The sequence below is a fragment of the Caretta caretta genome, chromosome 9, assembly GCF_965140235.1.
Source record: "Caretta caretta isolate rCarCar2 chromosome 9, rCarCar1.hap1, whole genome shotgun sequence".
Lineage (NCBI taxonomy): Eukaryota > Metazoa > Chordata > Testudines > Cheloniidae > Caretta > Caretta caretta.
Genome location: NC_134214.1, coordinates 79,720,383 through 79,745,880, shown reverse-complemented (window position 1 = coordinate 79,745,880; position 25,498 = coordinate 79,720,383). Strand labels below are relative to the sequence as shown.

Sequence of the window (25,498 nt, the reverse complement as noted above, 5' to 3'; positions counted from 1 at the left end):
TGTTTCAAACAAACTCACAGCCCAGTTTGTGAAAAATTACTTGAACAAGATGGAGTCCATGAACATATCACATGTCCTTACATGGCTTGCTGACTCACAGGAGCAGCCATTGCCCATATCCATGGAAAGACATCCACGGGAAGTAGTACTGGGAAGGATGAGTTTTTTCTATGGCCCATTGGGAGAGTTAACTGTCTTTAATGGGCCATCAAATACATAGCCGTCTGGCTTCAATGTAGATCTTGCCTGATGGTTGTTATCCAAGGAATACAGCACATATGAAGGATGCCAGTACATAGTCAATATTTATTACTTCAGATGCAAAAATGATACATGCATATAAACAGGATAATCATACTTAGCAAATCCTAACTTTTCCATTGACAACTTACATGATGTACTTTGTCCAAGATTTGTTGCAATTGTCTAACAGTGGCAATCTTAATGATATAAATGGTCGTATTTCAATCATACAGCATTACACTCTTTAATTTCAACAGAACTTTAAAAGCCAAATACAATTTAAGAGAGACAAGATGGCTGAGGTAATGTCTTTTATTGGACCAACTTCTGTTGGTTAGAGAGACAAGCTATATCCTGGGACCAATGTGGCTACAACAACACTGCATAAATTCAATTTAAAGTGTTTTCATTTAAGCTCAGATAATTTCAAAGGATACATGACAACTCAAACTGGTCATTCTTTGACTATTACCTTGATTGAAATGAATTTTATTCCCTTATTTGAGATTGTAAACAGTTGTAGACCCTCAATTCAGGAAAACACTTAAGCACGTGCTTAAGCATTAACTTGAATGGAACATAAACAAGTGCTCTAAAGTTAAGAGCATGACTAAGGGTATGTTTACACTATGAAATTAGGTCGATTTTATAGAAGTCAATTTTTAGAATTTGATTTTATACAGTCAATTGCGTATGTCCACACTAAGCACATTAAGTCAGCGGAGTGTGTCCTCACTACTGTGGCTAGCATCGACTTACAGAGCAGTGCACTGTGGGTAGCTATCCCACAGTTCCCGCAGTCTCCGCTGCCCACTGGAATTCTGGGTTGAGATTCCAGTGCCTGATAGGGCAAAATCATTGTCGCGGGTGGTTTTGGGTACATGTCGTCAGTCACCCCTCCCTCCATGAAAGCAACGTCAGACAATCGTTTTGCGCCTTTTTTCCTGGGTTACCCTTGCAGACGCCATACCACGGCGAGCATAGAGCCTGCTCAGCTCACCGTCACCGCTGCTGTTGTGGGCAAGTCTGTAGAACTGATCAATGAAATTGTTTTTAATTGTTCACTGTATTAATATAACTTCACAAGCAAAGTTTTATGAATGAAACAACATTCATTCATTAAACCGGTTACCCCGATAACTGGCTAATTGAGTTTCACTTTCAATCGAACTGCTGCTTAAATCACTGAAACTTACATTGTTTCAACATTGTAACTTCTGCTCACTGTTTGTCATTCATTATACTTGTCTATATTGTAACAAACTCCATTTTAACTTGTCCCAAACTCCATTTTAAAATGCTCACTCCGTTTGTAAAAGCTTGCTGCAACCTTCACTTTTGCAAAATCCTGCTGTAATCTTATTAGTTTAGATGTGTGAACGAGGTATGGATGGATGATGGAATCAACTTCCAGCCCCAGCCTGTCCTGATGAAATAAAGTGTAAACACCCAAGGCTGAAGATGCAGACAACAGCCCTGACAAAGTAAGAGGAGTCCACCCTCAAAAGAAAAGAGCAAAAGTACAATTGAAGAAACATCAAAACTTTCCTAGGCTGACAGTCATGTCTGCAATTGACGGGTGATCAATCACACCAAACCCAGACGCAGCGTGACACAGCAAGACCTATAGACTCTGGATTCAAACTAAAGCCTACAAAAAGGATGGGTGAGATGGCAGACTTTGGAGGGTAACATTCTGCTGCCAACATGGAAGGGCATCGGTGCATGCCCAACAGAGACCCCAGCTCTTCCTTGTGCCTGGCTTTCCTGGCCTGTTAGCCTCCACAAGCTACGAACCCAGCCATGAACTCAAGCTACATTCAGGACTGGTAACTATACAGCAGCTGCAGAACCTGTGTGTGTGCATGAACGAACGTGTGAATGAATGTGAAACTGAATGAAATGTTATAGCTATAACTGACTGCCTACTATGATTCTTTTTGTATTCACAATAAATGTGACATTTTGTCTTATCCCCTCTAATAAGATCCTGCTTGTTTTTATTTTATTGGTATAACAAATTTAGTGTGGGGGCTGCTGTGATCCAAGTAGCCAATGCAATCACTCATGTTCCGTTATCAAGGGTAGTGACTCTTTTTAGGTGCATCATATTTCTGTCCTTTGTCACTGATGAAGGAGTCTTGCAGCTGTACATTCCAGTCCAGTCGGCGCTGTAACACCCCATAGCACTTCTGTGGTTGACACATGTAACAGCACCAGGGCTCTTGCTCTTTTGCCTGGGCTGAGGTACCTTGCCCTACCAGGACCTCCAAGCATTCGACACAGAAGCACCTGCAGCAGCTGGCATTGCTACACAGCAGCAGCTCCTGAGTGCCTTCGCAGCAGATGGTGCAGTAGGACTGCTAGCCATCCTTGTCCAGGGTGTACGGCTCCACCACTTCCGCTGCAATTCTGCTCTTCTGCGAGCCTGGAGGTTTCTGCCTCAGGCTGCTCTCCCAGCTGGCAGCACTGCATGGTCACACCTACCCCAGCCTACCCCTTGCTCCCATGGCTCACGAAGCCTGGACAGTAGTAAGGAGCAGTTCAACTATAGACTGAGCAAGTGCAGAATGGGAGTAGAATGTGCCTTTGGATGTTTAAAAGCCTCTGGATGTTTAAAAGCTCGCTGGCGTTGCTGGTCAGACCTCAGCACAGCCAACATTCCCATTGTTATTGCTGCTTGCTGTGTGCTCCATAATATCTGTGAGTGTAAGGGGGAGATGTTTATGGCAGGGTGGAAGGTTGAGGCAAATCGCCTGGCATCCAATTTTGAGCAGCCAGACACCGGGGTGATAAGAAGAGCACAGCAAGGCATGCTGTGTATCAGAAAGGCTTTGAAAACCAGTTTCATGACTGGCCAGGCTTCGGTGTGACAGTTGTGTGTGTTTCTCCTTGATGCAACCCCGCCTCCTTTGTTGATTTTAATTCCCTATAAGCTAACCACCCTCCCCACTTCAAAATAAAGTAACTATTGTTTTGAAACCATGCATTCTTTCTTTATTAATTTTTTAAAAAATGAGATAACGGACAAGGCCAGGTGGGATGCGGCAGGGGGAAAGGACAAGACCACATTGCTTATTGTAGCCACACTAAAAATCAAACTGTTTGAATTAAAGCCTTCTGTTGCTTGGGCCATCCTCTGGAGTGGAGTGGGTGGGTGCCCATAGCCTCTCTCTCCCCCCACCCCCCATTCTTGGGTGTCTGGGTGAGGAGGCTATGGAACATGGGGAGGAGGGTAGGCGGTTATACAGTGGATGCAGCGGGGGGTCTGTGCTCTTGTTGGCTTTCCTGCAGCTCCAATAGACACTTCATCATGTCCGTTTGCTCCCCGATTAGCCTCAGCATCGCGTCCTGCCTCCACTCTTTGCACACACTTAATTCTTTCCGGGCCTCTGCCAGTGAATGCCTCCACGCATTAAGCTGTGCCCTATTAATGCGGGAGGACTGCATGAGCTTGGAAAACACGTCATTGCGAGTGCATTTTTTCACCTTCTTATCTGTGATAACCTCAGGGACGGTGATAAGGGGAGCGTAGAAACATTCTACGCTCTATGATTCTGGGGTCTCTGCTGCCTGTGCTGCTGAGTTTGCCATGCTGACCAAACAGGAAATGAAATTCAAAAGTTCCCAGGGCTTTTCCTGTGTACCTGGCTAGTGCATCGGAGTTCAAAGTGCTGTCCAGAGCGGTCACAATGGAGCACTCTGGGATAGCTCCCGGAGGCCAATACCATCGATTTGTGTCCACACTACCCCAAATTCGACACAGCAAGGTCAATTTTAGCGCTACTCCCCTCGTTGGGGAGGAGTACAGAAGTCGATTTTAAGAGTCCTTTAGGTCGACAGAACGGGGTTGGTTGTGTGGACGCAGTCATTTTTAAATCAATCTAAGGCGGCTAAATTTGACCTAACCCCGTAGTGTAGACTAGGCGTAAGTGCTTTGCTGAATTGGGGCCTTGGTACCTAGAAAGTAAGTACCTTCGCAAACTGCAAATCAGGGCAAGATGATATTTCAAAGAGTATGCAGTTTGGGGGAAAAATGAATTTCATAAACAAGGTACCAAGAAATGCAAGATGCACTGATTTTAATAGATCGGATTTTAATTTATAAACAGTTAGTGATGTGTGCGCTTCAGAAGATGCTAGAGCACATATGTAATTAAATAATTACTCCCAGAGATATTGGAATTTGGCTACTATGAACTCTTCAGATTTCATCCCTGAATTTACACATGGTTATAAACCACTAGAATGTTAAGAGTGAAATGTAGTAGGCAGGAAAAATACAAATGGATCATTATGAATGGAGTATTCAGATGCTGTTGAATATCACAATCAGAGAACAGATGCAAAAAAATCATTGAGATGATAAACCCACAAATTGCCCTCTTTATACCTGTCAGAATCAGATATGTAATTAATTCAATTCCTATATAAAAACACGATCTTGCTGGAGACCTGCCTACTCACTGAGGTACTCTCCAGAGTCAAGATGAAGAATATTGGCTTGGGACAGTGCAAGAGAAGCTTAAACTAATAATGTTCCACTAAAGATTTACAAAGGACTTTGTTCTATAGGGACATCAGACCAGCACATTTCACCAACACCAAAGGCACGTAAGGAACACGAATTTTAAAGGAAAACACTCTGCTTGCCCTGCACTCTAGCTCTGATCTGAGCTCAGTAGCCCTGATTCTCCACAGAGAGGTCTAGCAGCCCTTCAGGGGCTCACAGCCCCATTCTTCAATGTGTTATATTAACACTTCTCCATGTGGGAGTGTTTATTATCTGCTGTTAACCATAAAGACAATTGACCAATTTCTACCTTGGAGTTACATCTGTTTAGCTGGCACAGTTACCCTAAGGAATCCAGCTGGCTGGCTGGGAATGGTGCAGAATTTGTCAAAGGAAAATGAAGTCTTAGGACACTTTGGAATACACACACACACTCATTTTTTATCCTCTCTCTGGACTGTGTATTTTCTAAATGAGACTGTAGGTACAATGAAAAATCCATTTCCAACAATGTCAAGCATGGACTGGTCGCAGGATTTATAGCCATCTAGATTATCTGAGAGTCTTATGGAAGAATCTCACCATTTTCACTTGGTGTTCCCCAGAAGATCACTCGCCAAGGCATTACAGCTCATCTTATCCATCCTGCCAGGAGTCAAATCCATGTTTGTAGCTTGTCAACACTTTAATGGCACCTTCCCATATTTTGGCTATTTGTGCTGTAGAGGGAAAGGGATTGTCATCTTTCAGTTCCCTTTTTGACACTGAACAGCTTTGGGGATCAGGTTTGTAGTGAAATCAGGAGTATCATATGGTACTAAATAAGAAAGGAAAGGCAATACTAATGCCAGCCATAAATGTATACCGTCGTAGTAGCCTTGTAAAGAATAATGAACTGGGATATCATCTAGAACACTGAAACTTAACAAAACATCAAGGTAAGAAAAATGCACATGGTGGGAAGGAAAATGTGAAGAGCAATACCACTTTCCAACTACCTCTTGAAATCCTTCTCTAGACTATATTTTATTCAGATACCAGAATCAGTTAACAGGAGCCTCAGAAACAGGAAAACAAGTTCCTAGGAGTAGGAACAATCAGCAACTAAAAATAAAAAATATCCACTAAAGATCTTAAACCAAAATGTTTAGGCCAGGTTTGAAGGGGTTTTCCCCCCCGCACATTGTGTTTCCAAGTTTTCTATATAACACAAGTGCTTCACACCATCACAAAACATTCTAGGCTAACAGCCCACTCAATCTGACCTGAAAGTAGGTTGCCTAAATCTTTGCTGCTGGCAATTTTCAAAACAATGATTATAACCCAGACTCCTAGCAGGGTAACTACATTTTTCACATCACTTTGAACTTTCCTGTTTTAGGACTCAATCCAAAGCCTGGCAAAGTCAATGGAAAGATTCCCATAGAGTTCTCCGGGCTTTGAATCAGGCTTTTAGAGAATTTCCTTTCTAATAAGCAGCACAGCTGCTTACATTTCATACTAGCTGGGCTTGGAGAACTGTGGCTTTTAAGTTGATTGGTGGGACAGATGAATCCTTTGTCATCAGCACCAGGGGATATCTGATTTGGCACCTCTTGGCAGAAAGACACAAGGTATTTCTTGTTTCATGTGGCTTCACTGATTTTGGTAGAAATCAAATTTCTTGTTTGAAATGAGCACTCAATTCTCGTTCTTCTGCTTAGCATCCCCCACCATCAATAAAATTCAAATTCTAAAGGAACTACAGGTTTGTTTGTTTGTTTTCAGGTGTATCTAATCTCTCATTTTCTAATCCCTACATTTTATTATGACATAACAACAACAACATTTAGATAGCACCTTGCATTGGCAAATTGCTGTGCAAACGTTAACAGGAACACTTGGGCCATAACTCTTGCGAAACTGCTAGGGAAGACAAGTCCCTACTGTACATTCCTTGGTACATGGCTGTGCCTTTCTCTGTCTATAAAGCACTATGCAGACATCTGATGCTGAAGCAAAGAAACAAAAGAATCACTAAACGATGATGGGTGTTTTTAGTTAAATACATAGATCGGTTCCTTTGGTGTTTAGCTGAATAATACAGCCACATGAGGGTGTGAGCGCCTAGGCTGGGTCGACTCTAAGTGCATACGTAATGTTATATTAGAAGCAAGAACTCTAATACAACCAGTGTTAAAATCACCTCCAGCCTGTGTATATTGCACATACAGTGAGCTCCATTTTGGATTTTCTTGTCTCTATTTAAAAAAAACAAAAACAAAAGAACATCTCATGGTGGCTTGCATTTCAACCCAATTCCTTTTGGTTGGAGAGAGTATGTATCACTAGTTTGAAGGCTACAGAATAAGACAGTCCAACTGGCAGTCTCTTCCTCCTGCCTTGATTCCAGCACCTCCTTCAGAATGATGTGATTCGGATGCCTCCCTGTCTTCTCTTCTTTACCTGCCTGAGGAGGTTACTTCTGCATACCCATCTCCCGGCAACCTGGAATTGAGCTATTCACTTTGGGGGGGGGAGGCAGGACCTGGTTACTGTCTGATTTCTCCTGGGTTGACTGTAGGATTGATTTTGCAAACTAATGATACCTAGCTGTTATGCAGAGCATGCAATCCACAGATCTCAAAGCACTTTACCAAGGAAGGTGAGTATGTTTAGCACAGGTGGGGAAACTGAGGCATGACGCAGCAAAGCGACTTGCCTAAATAACCCATTCAAAAAAAGTCAATGTAATTTAAGCAGCGAGATGCCATATTGATGGGCTCTATAGGAGAAGGTAGCCAGAAAGCGAGACAGGCAGGCAGCCTGGCAATCAGTATACAGAATATCAGGGTTGGAAGGGACCTCCGGAGATCATCTAGTCCACCCCCCTGCTCAAAGCATAGCCTCCCTCAGTCCTTGCTCAAGGCACTCACCGTGCCCTTAGGGCTGCAACCTGCTCGGCTGGGTTTGCTGGTGCGGTATCCACACCGGCTGCTCAGCCGCGCGCTGCAGATCGCCAGGGCCCACCCAGGGCGGGGAGCCCATTGTTTTGTGAACGAGAGCAGGCACCTCCCCCCATTGCCTGCTGCTGCCTCTGATTGGCCGGGCAGCGTCGCACGTGTGGCCAGCTGCGGGGGAGCGGGCGGTCGGCACCATGTGAGAGTGCAACAGGCTGGTCCCCCACCCCTCCAGCCTGCTGCTGCGGGCGAACAGGGCTAGGAGGGGGGATCCCGGGGATGCAACCAGCCTCTCGCAAAGTAGCGGGGCCAACGGAGAGCCGCTCCTCCGGGCCAGGAGCTGCTGTGGTGGCTGCGAGACCGCTCGCTGCAGCAGGTGGGTAAAGAAGCGAAGTTAAATAGGTAGCAAAGGGAGAACGAACGCTGTTTTGCTGCGCTTGGCTCAATGCAGCAGCTCTGTGAATTTAGCTTCTTGTGGAGGCAATCGGCATTGTTATCACACACTTTAAAAAAAATGGACAGAGTTTGTGTGTGCCACTAGCTTGCAATCTCTGAGGGGTTTGTGTGTGGCTCGACTGCACTAGTTACCTGGGGGTGTTGGCATGCATTTCACTCTATTGTAACTGTGTGTGTGTGTGTGTGAGAGAGAGAGAGAGAGACTAGACTGCAAAATATATCCAGGGTTTTGTGTGTGTGAGTGAGAGAGAGAGAGAGTCACTAGATTGCAATACTTCCCTGGGTGTGACTTTTCTATGCTCTCTGAAGAGACCCGTTGAATAGAAAGCGTTTTACACAACACATCACTGATCGCTCAGATCAGGGTGTGAAGCTGGAATGTACTTCTTTGCAGATCCCTAAATAAATTCCTAACTGGAAACAGAGAGAAATCCCGGAGACACTGCTGCAATTGTTGGAGAATCTCTGTTGCTGCCCTTATTTTTTTAATTGGAGACACTTTTGTGACAGTACTTAAAGAAATTGCCTTTTAAAGCTGACGTAATAATTCTTGGGGATTTCTGTACAAAATCAAGCAAATGTGAGTGGAGGGCAGAATGAGAAATAAATTAAAGACAAGGTAATTTGTTCTCCATTAGATTTTGCCTGTAATCTGTGCATAATTGGTACTTTTAATATCTGATTTTATTAAATAGTTTATTTGCTTTTACCCTGGGTTGACAAAGCAATGGAGGAACAGTTTCAGTAATACTTATATATTCAGAATGGGATTTAACTGTCAGGTTGTGACTGTGAAGATGCTTGTTAAACAGAAAAGATGTTTTTAAACAGTTAGACATATGTTCAAAAGAGATGGTGATGCCTCATAAAAGAAACATGTAAAATGTATCTGAAGCTGTCTACTTCAGTTTTCCTCCAGATAATATATAAATCTATTGAATGTACAAAAATCTGCTTGCTAAGCAAGCTCTGTTCACACACAAAAACAGAATGTTTCAGTTATGACAAGAGCACAATCTAGTTTTAGCTTAAACACACACAAATAGGAATTTCCATCCCAGATCAGACCTGTAGTCCATCTGATCCAATATCCTGTCTCCAACAGTGGCCAGTACTGGTTACTTCAAATGACACTGGAAGAAACTCTGTAATGGCCCGTTTAGGTAGGTTGGAAAATCCCACCCTACCTAAATGACTTAGACACCCAAGTGCTACTGGCTCAGTGGGACTCATGTGCCTTGGACACTTTTAAAAATTCCACTTTTATAGAATAACCTGTCCTCAGGGGAAGTTTCCTCCTAACCTCCACCACTTTCAGGAGGTCTGTCAGACGTATGACTGGCAAACCAGATCTGGCCCCATAGTGTATGTATGCGGCCCACATGACCTAGCCACATTCTCCAGAAACTCAACTTTCATGTTTAAAAAAAAAAGTAATTATCTTTTATGGTTGCAAAGAAAACCTTCCAAATGTTAAACCAGTGTAAACTGACAGTGTCTGCTTGAGTCTGCAGAGAGCCTGATAAGATAGCTCTGAGGGGTGTGAACCAACCCACTCCCCATTCATCTAAGTTGACACATCAGCTTCAAAGCCCATTCATGGTACTTCAACATCAGCATTAACCATTCCATGGCAGATCATTCTAGCAGACAGAACAGAAAAAGAGGGTGGGATGGGGGGGGGGACTAAAGCGCTAGAAGAGCTGGGAATTGCTGCAGGAACGGAAATGCAAAGGAAGGAGTCACGGAGACTCTCAAAGATGGGAAGAGGGGAAGAAAGAGAAAGAAAGGAGGATGGAAAGGTCAGACCTAGTGGTGGCCTAAAGGGGATCAGAATGATGCTGAATAGGACAACAAGGAATTGATTAAATTAAAGTTACTACAGGGTTCATATCCTTTCCGCACTCTTTGTAAAATCCTTACTTAATGTAAATCTGGGTATTCTCATTATCGATATGGACACCCAGTCCTTTTAGAATCCTGCTAAGTTCTTGGCTTCAAAGATATCTTGTAACACGAGTTTCATGGGCTAATTGTGCCTTTTTTAAAAAAAAAAAAAACACACTCCTTTTTTGTGTGACTTCTGCTGCCTTCCAGTTTCATTGAATGTGCCCTGGCTCTCGTGTCATGCAAAAGCAAAACACCATCACAGTCAAAGGCTAACCACCCCCCCAGTATTATTTCGGTGTTCAGAAAATCAGAATTTTTTCCCCCTGTTTTATTACTCCCGCTGTACTTTAGCAGCTAAAAGCTCTTGGATTTCCCCTATAGTCCATCTTTCTCTCGTGAACAATTTAATGGGTAGAAGAGTGCATTCAATGAGCTGTTTTCAGGATTCATGCTTCCTTCAGTCTCTTGGATACTTTCTTCCAAGACCTGTATTTTTATCCACTTGTTTTTATAGATCACCCTTAACACTGTCCCAAAAGACTTTCCAGAAACTCAGGCAGACATGAAGGAAAAAGATATTCAGACATGCAGGGAAAGCTATGCCCCCTTTCCAGCCAGCATTGCCCACTTTGGTCACTGTTCTGTATCCTTACAGAGCCCCTACACTACATATTATACACATGTATTGCCTTGTTGTATCCTTTCTCTCCATCCAGTCTTGGCTTCCTTTCTTCCATCATGTTCCCTCACATGCTAGAGGGTCTTCCTCTTCTCATCTGCCTTGCACCCTCATGTTCTTCTTTCATATCGAATGCACTTCTTCCAGCAGTCCTTTAATTCATCAGTAATTCTCACAACCCACCTTCCCTCTGCTTTTATCCTGTGTCTTATCTAGCTTAAAGCATGTGTTTTTCAAGGCAGGGAACATCTCCTGTTATGGCCCCAATGCTGCATGGAGTTCTGTGTAGGTACCATAAGGGAACTCACCATTAGTGGTGCCTCCTCCTGGCTATCCTGAGGATGAGCTCTGGCCAGGTATTGAGCCCTTCTCTGGTGGTGTCTCTCCTGGCATATCCTCACTCTAGGAACTGCAACCTCCTCTTCATGATTCCCGGGGATAGTGTATGGTGACCCAGCTGAAGGGAAACAAACTGTCCCAGGCAATCTGCTGTCCCCTGCCTGGTTGGTGCCACATTCCCAGTGTCTGGTAGGGAAACCCAGGCCTGTTCTCTACTCCAGGTTCCAGCTCAGGGGCCTTCTGGTCAGCAGCCAAGGTCTGCATTCCTATTCCTTGCTGCTATTCCCCAGAGCCTTCACCTACCTTCATGGCTTCCCCTCTCTCTGAGTTTGCCAGCCTCCCAACTCCCTCCACTCAGCGAGTGACTGCATCCTACTTCCCAGTAGCCTCCTTCTGTTGCTAGCTAACTGGCTTTATATAGGCCCCACCTGTGGAGTTAATTGGCCTCCCTGGCCACCTTAACCCCTTCCAGTCCTGCGTGGGGTGTATACTACATCACAGTAGGCATGGGGCAGAGCTCCTTGCGGCATTTGGGTGCATAGTCGTAGAGCAGCAAGCAAATATAAGGTGCTATCACAGAGATTTTTATTACTGATAAACAGTTCTGGGAGGTGGGGAGGAGGGTAAGTCAGTGCCCTGTGCTTATGCTGCATTGAAAGGATAGTGTATACAATGGGCAAGAAATATCATCCTCTGGGAACAACACAGAACTTGGGTATTGGGGTATCCCCCAGCACTGGCAGACAGCAGTAGAAATACAAGACTGTGGGTTTGGTCAGTTTGGTGAAAGGGTCAGAAACACCGGCCAATAAATTCCCCTCCCTCGACCCAGCTAGGGGCAACATTTATTGGAAACAAAAGGGAGGCAAAGCTTTAGAATTCTTGCTTTCCACAGGCGTTTATTGATTGTATTTGAGATTTACAGTCTCTGTGTGGGATCACATTTCTCCTTAACATTTTTTACTGAGTTTAGTGGGTGGTGAAAGATGCCAGATTGGCAGGCCTGACCCAGTCACCTGCTTATCCTCTTAGCAGAGATAGCACAATGTAAACTTCCCCCACAAACTGCTCTCACTCGGTGCTTCATGGTTGAAATAGAAGGACCACCTGGAAGGGAGAATTATCTATAGAGACTGGCCCTTTGAATTCACTAAACTCACCACCCATTATACCTGCATGTCTAACTTGGTATATTGTGGCTGGGGCACTGGATCATTCAGTGAGTGTACAAATTGCTCACTCTACTGCCTCTTACTAGACCACCTGAAAAAAATAATGACAGGTTTCAGAGGAACAGCCGTGTTAGTCTGTATTCGCAAAAAGAAAAGGAGTACTTGTGGCACCTTAGAGACTAACCAATTTATTTGAGCATGAGCTTTCGTGAGCCACATCTGATGAAGTGAGCTGTGGCTCACGAAAGCTCATGCTCAAATAAATTGGTTAGTCTCTAAGGTGCCACAAGTACTCCTTTTCTGAAAAAAATAGAGGGCTATAGAGAGAGAGAGAGAGAGAGAGAGAGTGTGTGTGTGAGAGAGAGAGAGAGAGAGAGAATGTTTCCCCACTTACAAACCTTTGAGCAGCTTCAAACAGCTACTATGTTTTAAAAAAGAAAAATCAACCTGCCAAAGTGTTTCCTTCTTTGCAGGTTACCCTGGCACAACAGTGACAATAGTTAGGTGACATGTTTAAAGTACGCGGCCTTGGTCTTTGTCCCAGTAGAAAGCCAGAAATCTCTCTTGTCCAACAGTTTAAGGCTAAGCCCCAGAAGCTTGTGAGGTATACAATCCTTAAAAGTGTGCGATTCAAAGCTATTTTAGGAATTTTTCAAAGGTTTCCTTTCCCTCTGAGGCCTGTTGAGTTGCACTTACAATAGTGAAGGCATCTGGTTTCACAGGCAGAGGGATATGCAAAATAACATTGGTGCAACTTTTAAGTAGCATGTGTGATGTGTCATTCCATATTCTTTATGAAAATATGTGTATGATATGAATGACATAACTGAGATGTACTTTATGCAAGATGGGTCATGTGAGATATCATTGGAAAGGTTATGGTTTACTGAATACAATTATCCTATTTGTATGCATGTGCCATTTCTGTATCTGAAATTAGGAATATTGACGATGTATCTGTATTTCAACTATGCTACTTTGGGTGACACCCACTGCCAACGCTTCAGGTGCAACAATGGAAAAGCCAAACAGTGCTGATGGCCCATCAACAAGGACACTTAGTCTTCCTGTGAACCTGTGGGTCAGCCTGTGAAGAATGGCTACAGGGGCCCTACAGAGTCAGGTGGTCTTGTCACCTGATACTAAAAAATTACCTGGGACTTCTTGTAACTTTCCACTGTAAGGGAAGTGGGGTCAAACTAGGAAAGAAAGCACTCCTGCCTTATGCAAATCCTATTTAAGGGTGGGGAGTGAGGTAATCCAAGGTTGTTAGTTCTCCCTTGCTACACCACCCAAGATGACTGCTGGAAACAACTAAGACTGAACAGGGGAATAGAATTGGGCCCAGGCTGGAAGTGTGTCTGGCCTGTGAAGAAGATTATTAGAACCACATTTAGGGTGAGAACGTACATGTAACTAATTTCTTTAGTGTATTAAGCTTAGTTTGCATGCTCTGTTTCATTTTCTTAGTAATCTGCCTTGTTCTGTCTGCTACCTCCTTAACTACTTAAAATACACCTGTTATATTTAAAAAAATTATTTCTGGTTTATAATATAACCCAGTTTATGTAATTTCAAATGGGGTGAGGGGAGAGAGAAGTTGTGTACACCCTCCTCCACATTGAGGGGAGAGGGGAATTTCATATAATTTGGGGTTTGTACTCCAAGGGAAGTGGACGTCTGAGTGCTGGAGCAAGTCCCTTAAGCTGAGTCTTCCCAGAGCAGATCTGCAGCTGGGTGTGGCCCTGCCTGTGGGTGTGTTAGAGGAGGTTTGAAGAGCCTGGCTCACCTAGACAGGTTAAAGGGACCCATGCTGGCAGAACAGGTAGACTCAGTGATATCTCAGTGCATCAGGTGACTTCCCAAGGGGTCCAACCCGTCACAGCATGTAACACTTGTTGCTCTCTAATGTGTACATATAGCATATACATAATACATGATGGTGTGATATAGTTAAGTAATTCCTGCTAACAACATCTTTATGCCATACCTCCCCTGTTAGTCAGTAGCATCCAAAAATCTGTATTGCTTTCTGCTAATTGCGGGTCAGTTGCCAGAAATATCTGGATGTACGCTGAGAGGGGGGCTCAGAAGGTATTAGGAGTTACAATTTTGTGTCCAGGCCTCTAGCTGAAAAGATCATTTACCATCAAAAATGAAAGAGAGGAAGCAGAATTCACAGCAATTGTGTGGAAGAGAAAATAGCCTATAATGTTCTTCTGATATAATTCACAGGTTCTGAATACCCTCCGGACAATTATCATGGTTAGATGAAGATAACAGCTATTTGTGCACTTAAGGACAGTCTTGGAAATAACTGTGCATTTCATTTCAACAGAAAAGAGTAAGGTGGTCAGAAATAAAGAATGAGGATGAACACAACAGTATCTCAGAAGGGCGAAAGAACCATAAGTACAGCTGAGAACAAGAAGAGAAGCTGAAGTGGGAGTAGGACAGTGCCAAATGCTGTCCAAGATTAGCATTGAGCTGAGAGTTTGTTACAGGTTTGTTTCATGGAATCAGGGATTTTTTTCCACCCTGTCTTAGTGGCTAATGCAATTTTTACCACACGAAAGAGTTATGAGAGCCTGCAGTTCCTCACAATTCCTTTCCACACTGCACATCAGAGTTAAACAAGACCCTACTGCCTTTCTGATTGCACAGGACAGTTTATTGTGACTTTTAGCCGCTCTCTAATTTTACATTTTAAAGGCCGGCTTTACTCATGCTAGTCTCATAGAAAAGCAGCGTTGTCAAAGTCAAGCAAACAATCACTAACCACACTTCCTGGAGCTGCAACTTAAACTATGTCTGCCCTTAGCTTAACCCCGTTGGAAACCACAATGACTCGCCCCCTACATCAGTCGCTTCCCTACTTTCCCCAGGTCACAGGAGTTCTGGAGGAGTTTGACCATAGCTCTTCCTTGGCCAACCGCATGTCAATCTACCAGGCAGCCAACAGGACAGCCTTCAACTGGACAGACAGCAGGATTGTTGAGTGGGAGAAGTTTGCTGAGCTGGCCAAGTATGAACCAGAGTCCCAGAAGCCCACAGTGAAAGCTCTTCTAATCGTGGCATACTCAGTTATCATCATCATATCACTGTTTGGCAACATGCTGGTCTGCCACGTGGTGATCAAGAACAAGAGGACGCACTCAGCCACCAGTCTCTTCATTGTCAACCTGGCAGTGTCCGATATTATGATCACTCTGCTCAACACTCCTTTCACTCTGGTAAGTGCCACAAGCCGTGCTACTATGCCTGCCAAAAACGGAGCCAGACATGGGCTTGGCCATCCAGCACCGTGCTTCATCTGGTGGCTGCACTCACTCGGTGCATGCTTCTGGGGCTAAGAATTGAGCTGGGCACATTCGTGGCCCATAGACAGCAGCTCTTCCAGGGAAGTAAAAGAGGGGTCTTTCCCCACCCTCACTCCAACTTAGTCTTTCCAAATCCAAAATTAGTTCCAACAACATCACCTCCTAGTCCCTGCCATTGAACCACTAGAGTGCAATAGGGCTTGTATAGACTCCTCCATGGGAATTATTTTCTATGTATTCACAAGTGGGGGTGTGATTTACAGGCTCAACCCTTTAGAAGGCTTTAAACTAGTTGTGAAGCTCCTAGAAGTTACCGTTTAGCAAAATGTCTGGAATTTCAGTCTTAACCTTTACAAAAAGGCTAAGATTTTGTCAGGGATATTTTTAGTAAAAGTCATTGACAGCTCACAAGCAATAAAGAAAAATTCACGGAAGCCGTGGCCTGTCTGTGACTTTTACTAAAAATATCGGTGTCAAAATGGGGTTCTGCGGGGCAGCTAGGAGCTCCCACGGGTTGGGTTTTGGAGATCCAGGGTCCCCCACCACCAATCGCTGAAACATGCAGGGGCCCCCACAACCTGCAGCAGCTGGGGGCTGCAGGGTACCCCCGCCGCCCGCTGCTCTGGGGGCCCGTGGCACGCGGGAGCCCAGGGGTTCCCCCCTCACCTCCGAGCTTGGGGGCTCCCACTGCCTGATGCAGCCAGGAGCTCAGGGGTTCCCCTGCCGCAGCTGGAAGCTGGGAGGTTCCCACTCTGTGGCCGGGAACAGTGGGGTACCCCTACCACTTGCGGTGGCTTGGAGCTCCAGGGGCCACCAGAGTCAGTGGGGGTACCCCTTCGGCTCCCGGCCCCTGCAGCTCCCGACCACCGCAGGCTGAAGTTACAGAGGTCGCTGGAAGTCATGGATTCCATGACTTCCATGACCTCCGTGTCTAAGTCGTAGCCTTATTTATAAACAATTACCAAGGAGTTTCAATGTCTAAAGTTGACAATAGTTTTCTTGGGCTTCAAAGGAAACCTGCCCCAAGTGACAGAGGGCACCATAAGGCTATGTATATTCTTGAGCTCTCCAGATGCAGTCTCAAGAGCGCCTCTGTTTGTTTTGGCTCAGGTACATGAACCACCGTGCCCTGCTGATGGTTTTGCTGGTTTGTTACATTCCCTGCAGGTTCGGTTTGTGAACAGCACGTGGGCCTTTGGAAAGGCCATGTGTCATATCAGCCGCTTCGTGCAATACTGCTCTCTTCATGTCTCCACACTCACCCTGACAGCCATAGCTCTGGACAGACATCAGGTACAGAATCCCCAGACTGGTGTAAGATTCCTTTGGCACAGGTGCTCCAAACCACAGTGTCCCCTATCTAACCATGGGTAAGCAAAGGGGAGTCCAGAACTGAAATAAAATGGGGTGTCACAAGAGGGGCTGTCACATAGTCAGAGCTGAGAGGGGAGTTTACATAGCATCTGCCTATGTTACTCTGGCCTACAGCCATTGGTGTCAGCCTGTCACTTTTGTGAGCACTACCGTCATTACAAAATGTAGAGAGAAAAACTAGAAACGCGCAAACAATGTCCCTTCCTTGTAGAAAACTTGATCTTCAGACCCTGAAATTCTGCACAAATAATGTCAAAAAATAAAGAGCTCAGTTCACCTTGTGTGAAAATGCAAATTACCCAAGCTGGGTGTGCTCTGTTGGCTCAGTTACCGTGTGAGGCATTTCTTAATTTGATTTATTTAGAATAAACATCCTTTCAAGTGGAGATAATCTTACACAATTGTCACGCTCAATCATGGTTTAAGGTATGACGTAATTTCAAGACAAACCAGAGAAAATTGACTTGAAGGTACTCGTTGGTACCAGCTGTAGAGTTCTACGTTTCAGTTTTCTCTAGATCACTCTAATTTGTTAGGCAGTTCTCTAAGTATTCAGTTATTTTTCTTAAAAGCATTGGAACATGTGAAGAGAAGTATCAGTCACTGAAGGGACTTTTCTTTCCCAGTGAGATGACAGTCATTGTGAAGTCTCCATTGCAGGTTATTCTGAACCCGCTAAAGCAAAGGATGTCGCTCACAAGAGGAATGCTGAGCATTTCTGTTATCTGGCTGATGGCAACCTGCTTCTCCCTGCCCCATGCAATCTATCAGAAGCTTTTCCAGTACAACTACCGGTAAGTTGCTCCTCTGCCCCCATGGCACTTTACACAGTCATTTACAAGAATCGCTTCCCGCACTACTGAAATGTAGTTCTACTTCAGGTGGGAAGCTGGGCTGACATTAAGCAGGATAGTTTAGCCCAAGAAGTGACAATCACTGCATCCAGCTGACAATGCACGGGGAGTTTTATATAGACAGAATGGCCCAGATTCTCAACGGCATTTAGGCACCTAACTATCATGGATTTTAATGGTTGTTAGGTACCTAAATATCTTTGTGATTACCCAAAATGGAGTTTGGTCAACACAGCTGGTCCACTGTGAAACTTGGGGCCTTTGGAATTTTAGTGAGCACAAGTGCTCAGGGCCTTGGTTTTCTATCATCTCTAAAAGACTTAGAGCTACTGTGTGGTTTCTCTCAGCACTAGATTCACTGCTGGAGGGCTGTTTTAGCTAGACGGCAACTGTTTTCCCCATTCGCTTTTTTGTTCATAAACAGGACACCCCTGCCATCCAACAAACCCTATATTTTTGTTAGGGAAGGTGAAGGAGGCAGGAATCAAACTATCAAAAACACAGCACACGTGTCTGGTACTTATATAGGCAAGGTTTTATATGTCTAAGCCATGCATGGAGCTATCTAGCGTCACTGCGTTACACAATAAAGACTTCCCTCTTCGATCAACAGGAGAGCGAACCTCAGCAAACTGAGCCACTCCTTTACTCAGTGAGCGAGATCATCTCCCTTCAGCATCTTTGGTTTTATTTGTTTGATAAATCTAAACAAGAGGAGCCTCACTGAACACGTTAGGCACCTCTGACAAACACTTAAACACAATACATCAAAATAGAAGCAGCAGCCTCATAACACATGGCGGTGCTTTTTAAGGCAGTCTGGTGATTCTGCAGGACAGTAAAACCTTTCTTGTTAATGCCCCTTTGCTTTGGTTATTTTGCTGTAAAGCGGAGGTGAAGAGTGCTGTTTGCTTGGCAAATGTGAAGGGGATCAAGTGAAACTTCCCATTCAGAGGAAGATTCACAAAGTTCCACAAGAAGGTGAAGATTCTGAGGTGGAGTTTGGCATAGCAAAATCCATAAATGTTTCCCTTCTTGCTCCATGGGGGGAGGGGAGGGAGAGTCCAAAGATATCTTGAAATTGGATGCAAGATAGCTAGTTATCTAGTCTGCCATGTGGAAGCTCAGACCCAGCAGTTGTCTCTTCTTAGTTAAGCCTTAAACTACTTCTTCTCCCTTTATATGAGATTTCTTCCGACCCCAGTGCCCACAAAGTAGCATGGATCAGTACCAGGAAAAGGCATGTAAATCAAACTCAGGGTGTTACCTGCAACTGAGCCAACACACATGGGCAGAAGCTTTTGAGGACTTGATGTCGGGATCCTAAAGCCACAAAACATTGTATCATGGGGGCAGGATGGGGTGATGGATCCAGGGATCATTGTGCTCTGGGGCAGGGCCAAGATCTTAGGTACTACCTTAGTCCACTATTGACAGCAAGTTTGTGGCGCCAGCTAATGAGACTCTTTTCTTAACCAGTAAAGAAAGGTTTCTTCGGGATGGATGCAGCCATGTATGATGCATCAAAACAAACCGGGTTTATTTTTTCCCCATGTTCTCATTCAATACTGCTGGTCAGTAAATATCCAGGAGAACCCCACTGGAGCAAGAGAGGATAGATAATATCACAGCGAGCAGTATTGTCTGCTTGAGATTTCAGTCCCAAGGAGAAGAATGGGGAGGCTAAAATAATCAACATTTGAAAGATTTTCATCTTGCTTACAGAGCCCTCCGACTTATCTGTGCAAAAACCACACAAGATAGCCTTGGCGTTCTTCCTTGGCTCACAGCTACTTCCCTCCTATGAATGGACAGCAAGAGAGAGAGGACACAATGCTGTTACATCAAAATTATTGCATTAAGAATGTTGTCTAGAAAACTTTTAATACAAGAGCCCATTTGTTTTCCCTTGCCTTGCCTCCTAATTTCTCACTCCCTTTTGGGGAGGGAGGAATTCATATTCAAGATGATATGTAGAATTAACACGTAAACAAATTGTCTCGGCCCGCTAGCGGCTTTTCCTGGTGGACCACGGGCCAAAGGTTGCCGATCCCTGCCTTAGGAAATACGTTGAGGTAAGAGGAATGCAAATTCTTCCCCTCTGAAGCCAACCTTTTGAAAATATGCCCTGGGGAGGGAGAGATCCTTTGTATACTTACTACCTGCCTCCGGAAACTCCAGTTCTAAGACTTCTGAACTGTATAAAAAGGGAACTGAACATGTTACGAGTGGACACGTTGTGTGCTGAAGCTCTGATGAACTTGTAACAACAAGGATGCCCCTAGGGTGGGGTATTAAAAGATGCACTTTCCAGAGCCCAAGAGAAAGTTAGGACAAACTCTAGTAAGCTTATTAGGTCCTTCTATTGGTTTTAAAATGTTTTCTCTGTAATGCTTTGTACTGTAAGAATAAAGTAGGCTTGCTTAGAAAGAACTGTGTGGTAACTTATGTCTGTAGCAATTACAGTGTTATCCATCTCTGAAGAGAAAGCAAGCAGGTGTCCTAAGGCAACCTGTCCATGCTGGGAATGACAGAGTGAAGGCAATGGGACTGTCCAGCCTGTGAAAACACCAGTCAGAAGGGAGAGAGACACTTGTTTCCACTGAAGAGAGACAACACCTGGGGAGCTGGAAGCAGAGAGTGGATGCCCTGGCAGGACCACTGAGGGGGAATCCAAGTGCAGTCATAGGCACTGACTCTGTGGGTGCTCCGGGGCTGGAGCACCCATGGGGAAAAATGGTGGGTGCTGAGCACCCACTGGCAGCCCCCCATCAGCACCTCCCCCTCCCCCCAGCACCTTCTGCCCACTGGCGGGCCCTGCCAATCAGCGCCTCCTGCTCCCTCCCAGTGCCTCCCACCTACCACAATCAGCGGTTTCACAGCATGCAGGAGGCTCGGGGCGGGGGGAGGAGTGAGAACGTGACATGCTCGGGGGAGGGAGGGGCAGGAATATGTGGATGGGGCAGGGCTAGGCAGGGGTGGGGCCTTGGGGGGAAGGATGGAGTGGGGGACAGGGCCTGGGGCAGAGCCGGCGGTTGAGTACCCCCCGCACATTGGAAAGTCGGTGCCTGTGAGTGCAATTGCCCTAAACTGTGACAGTCCTTTGTGGCCTTAAATTCTCTGTCTCAAAGTCTGCTTTCTCCATTTGCATCTACTTTCTTATTATCAAAAGTTTCCAAGTCCTAAAAATTCAAAATCCTTCTAGTTACACACCTGACATTTGTCAGCTCACCCTAGGCTTGTAGTCATCCCACATTCACAGCAGTCAGTTCTGGAAGGTCTTCTATTAATGGCATAATAGTCAGTGCAGGAGGTTGACAACAGGATATTAAAGATATTAATCAAACTGTGGAGAATAAAGTTGTCTGACAGGGATTAAGAAGTCTTCAGTGACTGCAGCTGAGTACAGACAGCGGTAGAAAGAAGATGGGCAGAGAGAGACAAAGCAGAAGGGGAGAGAGACAGAAAAAGATGGGTTTAAAACACCCCCAGGAAATAAATGAGTGGATCACCACCTCCCTTAATAGTTCATCAATTCCAGCTACACGTACTTATTTTTGGTCTATGGAACGTTCAGTCCCTTCTGGTGGGGGGCACTGAGAAATTGTTTAACTTATATTAATAGATAGTTACCTATCATACAGGGTTAGGTTAACAGGCAACACTTGTGAGTTTGGGGAAGCATGGGGAGTCATTAGGTGGAGCCCACAGCTTGGGATATTACAGAGACACACTCCTACCTTCTGTTTGTCCCTTTGGGGTTTGTGTGGGGAAGATGAGTAGGAGGGTTGTGTAGCATTCCTAAGAATTGTCTGATGGGGCTTTGTCCTTGCTTCTCTTGTCGACATCCTGCAGGGAACTCTCTTTTCTTTGCAGTTACTTGCTTTATACTAGCCTTTGTTAGCTTGTTTATAAAAAAGGGGTCATAAGAGTTTCTCCTTGCCTTATTGAGGGGACGTGAGGACCCATCTCATGCCATGACAAACAAAACTGCCCATTTCTTAGCAACGGCTTCCAAGAGAAGATTTCAGTTTTCGTTAATAGGCCTTTCTTGTTTAGAATAATGCAACACTTCAGGACCGTGCCCCCCGACCCCCAAAAAAAAACAAAAAAACATGTCATTCACTCTTGACAATGGGAATGTGGACCTCAATACAAGAGAGAGTGCATCATGGTGACAAAAAAGCCCATTAGGATACAAGGACCTGATTTAGTCTAACACTTTTCTGAAATGCTGCTCTCATTGGCCAGGATAAGAACCTAACAGAATCAGATACCCAATATCTGCCACTTTGTGCGAACACTGGAATGATTGTACTGGAACTGCCCTCCCTTTGTATCATAATTCAACAGACTAATGGCCCATCCAACAGTGGCCAATGCTGGATGCTTCAGAGGAAAGTATAAATGTCCTACTGTGCCAGTACTATGGTGTGATACCAGCTAGTAATCAGTTTACACCATAGATCACCATGATCACTTTTATCTTAGTGTAAAAGTAGATAGTATGAATATTATTATTGTGAATAATACTAATTTACACATGTATGATACATATACGAACCTGTATTTTAATTAATATGGCCCATGGGCCATATTAATTCTTGGCGTAGCCCCATTAGCCGCTCTGCATCATTTACTTCTTCTGTAAAATGGTGATAATCGTGTTTATCCAGCTTTGCCAAGCACTTTGAAAGTGATGGGGAAAGAGGCCTATAGAAGTGCAACATATTCATAAACAGAATTACAATACAGGGATAGTTATATTCATTTAACACAGAGGGGTGATGAGGGTTTGATTAATATCTGCAAAGTGCTTGGAGATCATTGGTTGGAAAGCCTTAGAGAAGTAGCATTTTCTTACTTTTCTTCAGCTCTGCCCAAACATACCACAATCAAAGTTGTACAGCACTCCCCTTCATGTGTGCATGCATACACACTATTTTTACACTTCTGCATACTGCATATTCAGTTTCATAATCTGTCCTCCATGATTAGCCTTTCCCACCCCCCAATTAATATATATTATTTACAGCACCTGTAAGTGCAAGATGCTTGACAGACAAGTCATGTTTTCTGTCCCAAGTGGCACATACATACAAACAACAACAGAGGGGGATATGGAGAAGAAGTGTCACAAATACAAGACTAGGGGTAGTCAAGAATGCATACAAACATCTTGCAGTTACAATGTTACAGTATCTATAAGTAGTCACATCTGTAATTTATTTGTTTTTCTAGTGAGGGGAGGGGTGTTGGAAGTGGGGTGACATGAGGTGGGAAGGTACTTCTTCCCCTTTGAAGGATATTAGTTACTATGAACCAGGTACTGCCATCCTTCCATCTGGTAGTACTTTACCATGGGAGTAGTCAGATTGATTGTAATGGGGCTGCTTGCATATTAGGGTATGGTTCAGTGTACACAAGGATAGAAGATTTGGGTCCTATGGAAGCCGTGGTGGCAATACTAGCTCTGTGATGTCCACAAGTGCAGCATAAAGGCGATTTATATTGTGGCCTGAAAGTCCCACACTGGTTTGAGGAAATGCAGGAATTTTCATGAAGGTTTTTGTGGCCACATACTATATAAATACTTTTTTTTGTTTTGAAAGGGAAGCTACTGTCCGGAGTTTGTGTCTTCCTGATTTTCCTGAGCCTGCAGAGCTGGTGTGGAAATACTTGGACCTTTCCACCTTCCTCCTCCTCTACCTCTTGCCCCTTTTGATCATCACCATCACCTACACAAGCCTGGCCAAGAAGCTGTGGCTGCGCAATGCCATAGGGGACATCACCAAGCAGCAATACATCATTCACCACAAGAATAAGAAGAAGAGCATCAAGATGCTGGTGTTGGTTGTGGTGGTCTTTGCTGTCTGCTGGTTCCCACTCAACTGTTATGTAGTGCTCATCTCCAGCCTTGGCATCAAGACCAAAAACTCCATCTACTTTGCTCTGCACTGGTTTGCCATGAGCAGCACTTGCTATAATCCCTTCATCTACTGCTGGCTGAACGAGAGCTTCCGCTCAGAGCTCAAGTCCTTACTCAGCATGTGCCAGAAGGTGCCTCAAACACAGGACAACGTGTTGCCCACTGTGATCATGGCCTATCGAGAGGCATGGATCGAGCAAGCCAGGTACAAGCAGAGGCCTTCCTCACAGAGCATTCGCTCCACCACAAATGTGCAGACAGTCAACACAGATTTGTGAGTTGGAGAGTCAAGGTGAGTTCAAAAGGTTTGGTGGCAAAGGGCTTTATTTATGATGCATCATTCATGTCAATAGGTTGAGAGGGGAGTTTTAGTAGAGGAGCGAAGTATGCCAGGAAATGAGAGATCATGGATATTGTTGATCCAGAGGCATAACGTGAAAAGGGAGATGTGATGGGCTATGCCAGGCCTTCACTGCCCCCTGCTGTGGGTATCACTGGCCTGGCAAACCCCTTTCTAAATAAGCCACTCAGGCTCAGATACTAAGAAGACTTGATCCTCCTGTGGCTTGAAGGGTCAGGCAGTGGCCAATCAGGAGCCACCAGGTGAGTTACGGAGGCTTTCCTGCTTTGTTTAAGGGAGAGTGTGGAGTGAAATGGGGACAAAAGAGGAGCTCCTTAGTCTGACTCAAGACTAAACTTGCTCAGTTTTTTCATTCTGTCCTTTTTTATCATTTGTATTGCTCTCCTCTGGACTCTTCAGTATGTTCACATCTTTCCTAAAGTGTGGCTCCCAGAATTGGACACAGTACTCCAGCTGAGGCCCTCACCAGGACTGAGTAGAGTGGGATAACTACCTCCTGTGTCTTATATACAATACTCCTGGTTACGCCCCCCAGAATATTAGCCTTTTTCACAACTACATTGCATTGACTCATATTCCATTTGGATCCATTATAACCCCCAGGTCCTTTGCAGCAGTATCACTTCCTAGCCAGTTACTCCCCATTCCTATTTGAAGCAGAATGGTGTTCAGCTCACTGCCACTGACAGATGCCTCCTCAAGCCAGGGGTGACGGATTCTTCCTAAAAGTGGAGGGACCACGAAGCCCTGCCTCCTCTTTCCCTGATGTCTCGCCCCCACGGCCAAGCCAGAGGCCAGAACCAGGGCAGGGAGCTCGGGCCTCTCTACCTGCCTAGAGTGGGGGGGCCCACGAGCAGCCCCCAGTCCAGGTTCCCATTCCCCGGGCCTCCTGCCTAGGGCAGGTGGAGGGTCTGCAGCTCCCCTCAGCTGCACGCATGGCTCTTACCCCACTCTGGTTTCCGGCCTGGCCTGGGGGTGCGGACTTGGGGGCCAATGAGCCACAGCTGAGCCATGATAAGAGCCATGCAGGCAACTGTGGGGAGCTGTAGACCCTCCAACTGCCATGGGATTTTCACTCCCAACTCTTGTGGAAAGTGCATAGGTAGTCTCATAACTGCAAATAGTTAAACGGAATCCAGCAATAAGCTCTGGTGTCAACCTTTTAAGAAAGATGTTGAAATAATAGAAAGAAGAAAATGCAGAGAAGAGCCACAAAAATAATTTGAGGGCAGGAAAAAATGCTTTTCTGTGTGATTCAAGGAGTTCAATCTCTTTACTTTGACAAAAAGAAGAAGAGATGAGCTGATCAGTGTATGAGTACCTTCAGGGGAAGAAACATACTTGGTATTAAAAGGTTCTCTAAAGAAATGCAAGAGAAGGCCAATGGGTAGACGTTAAAGCCAGTTCTACTCAAATTAAAAATAAGGCA

At 44.8% G+C, this 25,498-nt stretch overlaps 1 protein-coding gene and 1 long non-coding RNA gene across 7 annotated transcripts in view; one reads left to right on the top strand and one right to left on the bottom strand.

Moving 5' to 3' along the window:
* Window positions 1-7,777, bottom strand: part of LOC125643018 (uncharacterized) — a 215,059-nt gene extending 207,282 nt beyond the window's left edge. For both annotated transcript variants that reach the window (XR_012669992.1, XR_007358558.2), the window contains exons 1-2: window positions 7,672-7,777; window positions 5,339-5,475 (exon numbers count right to left, since the gene is read on the bottom strand). This is a non-coding gene — a long non-coding RNA (uncharacterized LOC125643018). The remainder of the gene's footprint in view (window positions 1-5,338; window positions 5,476-7,671) is intronic.
* Window positions 7,778-7,858: 81 nt separating this feature from the next.
* LOC125643011 (G-protein coupled receptor 83-like) overlaps window positions 7,859-25,498 on the top strand; it is a 29,225-nt gene continuing 11,585 nt past the window's right edge. Inside the window, exons 1-6 of one of the 5 annotated variants that reach the window (XM_048865061.2) lie at window positions 7,859-8,071; window positions 14,467-14,735; window positions 15,117-15,464; window positions 16,662-16,844; window positions 17,586-17,719; window positions 23,392-24,000. In XM_048865061.2, the coding sequence (XP_048721018.1) occupies window positions 15,168-15,464; window positions 16,662-16,844; window positions 17,586-17,719; window positions 23,392-23,986 (1,209 nt within the window). In that variant the 5' untranslated portion in view covers window positions 7,859-8,071; window positions 14,467-14,735; window positions 15,117-15,167 and the 3' untranslated portion in view covers window positions 23,987-24,000. Of the gene's footprint in view, window positions 8,072-14,466; window positions 15,465-16,661; window positions 16,845-17,585; window positions 17,720-23,391; window positions 24,001-25,498 lie in introns of all 5 variants that reach the window. The other 4 variants (XM_048865062.2, XM_048865059.2, XM_048865060.2 and 1 more) reach the window with 4 other exon arrangements.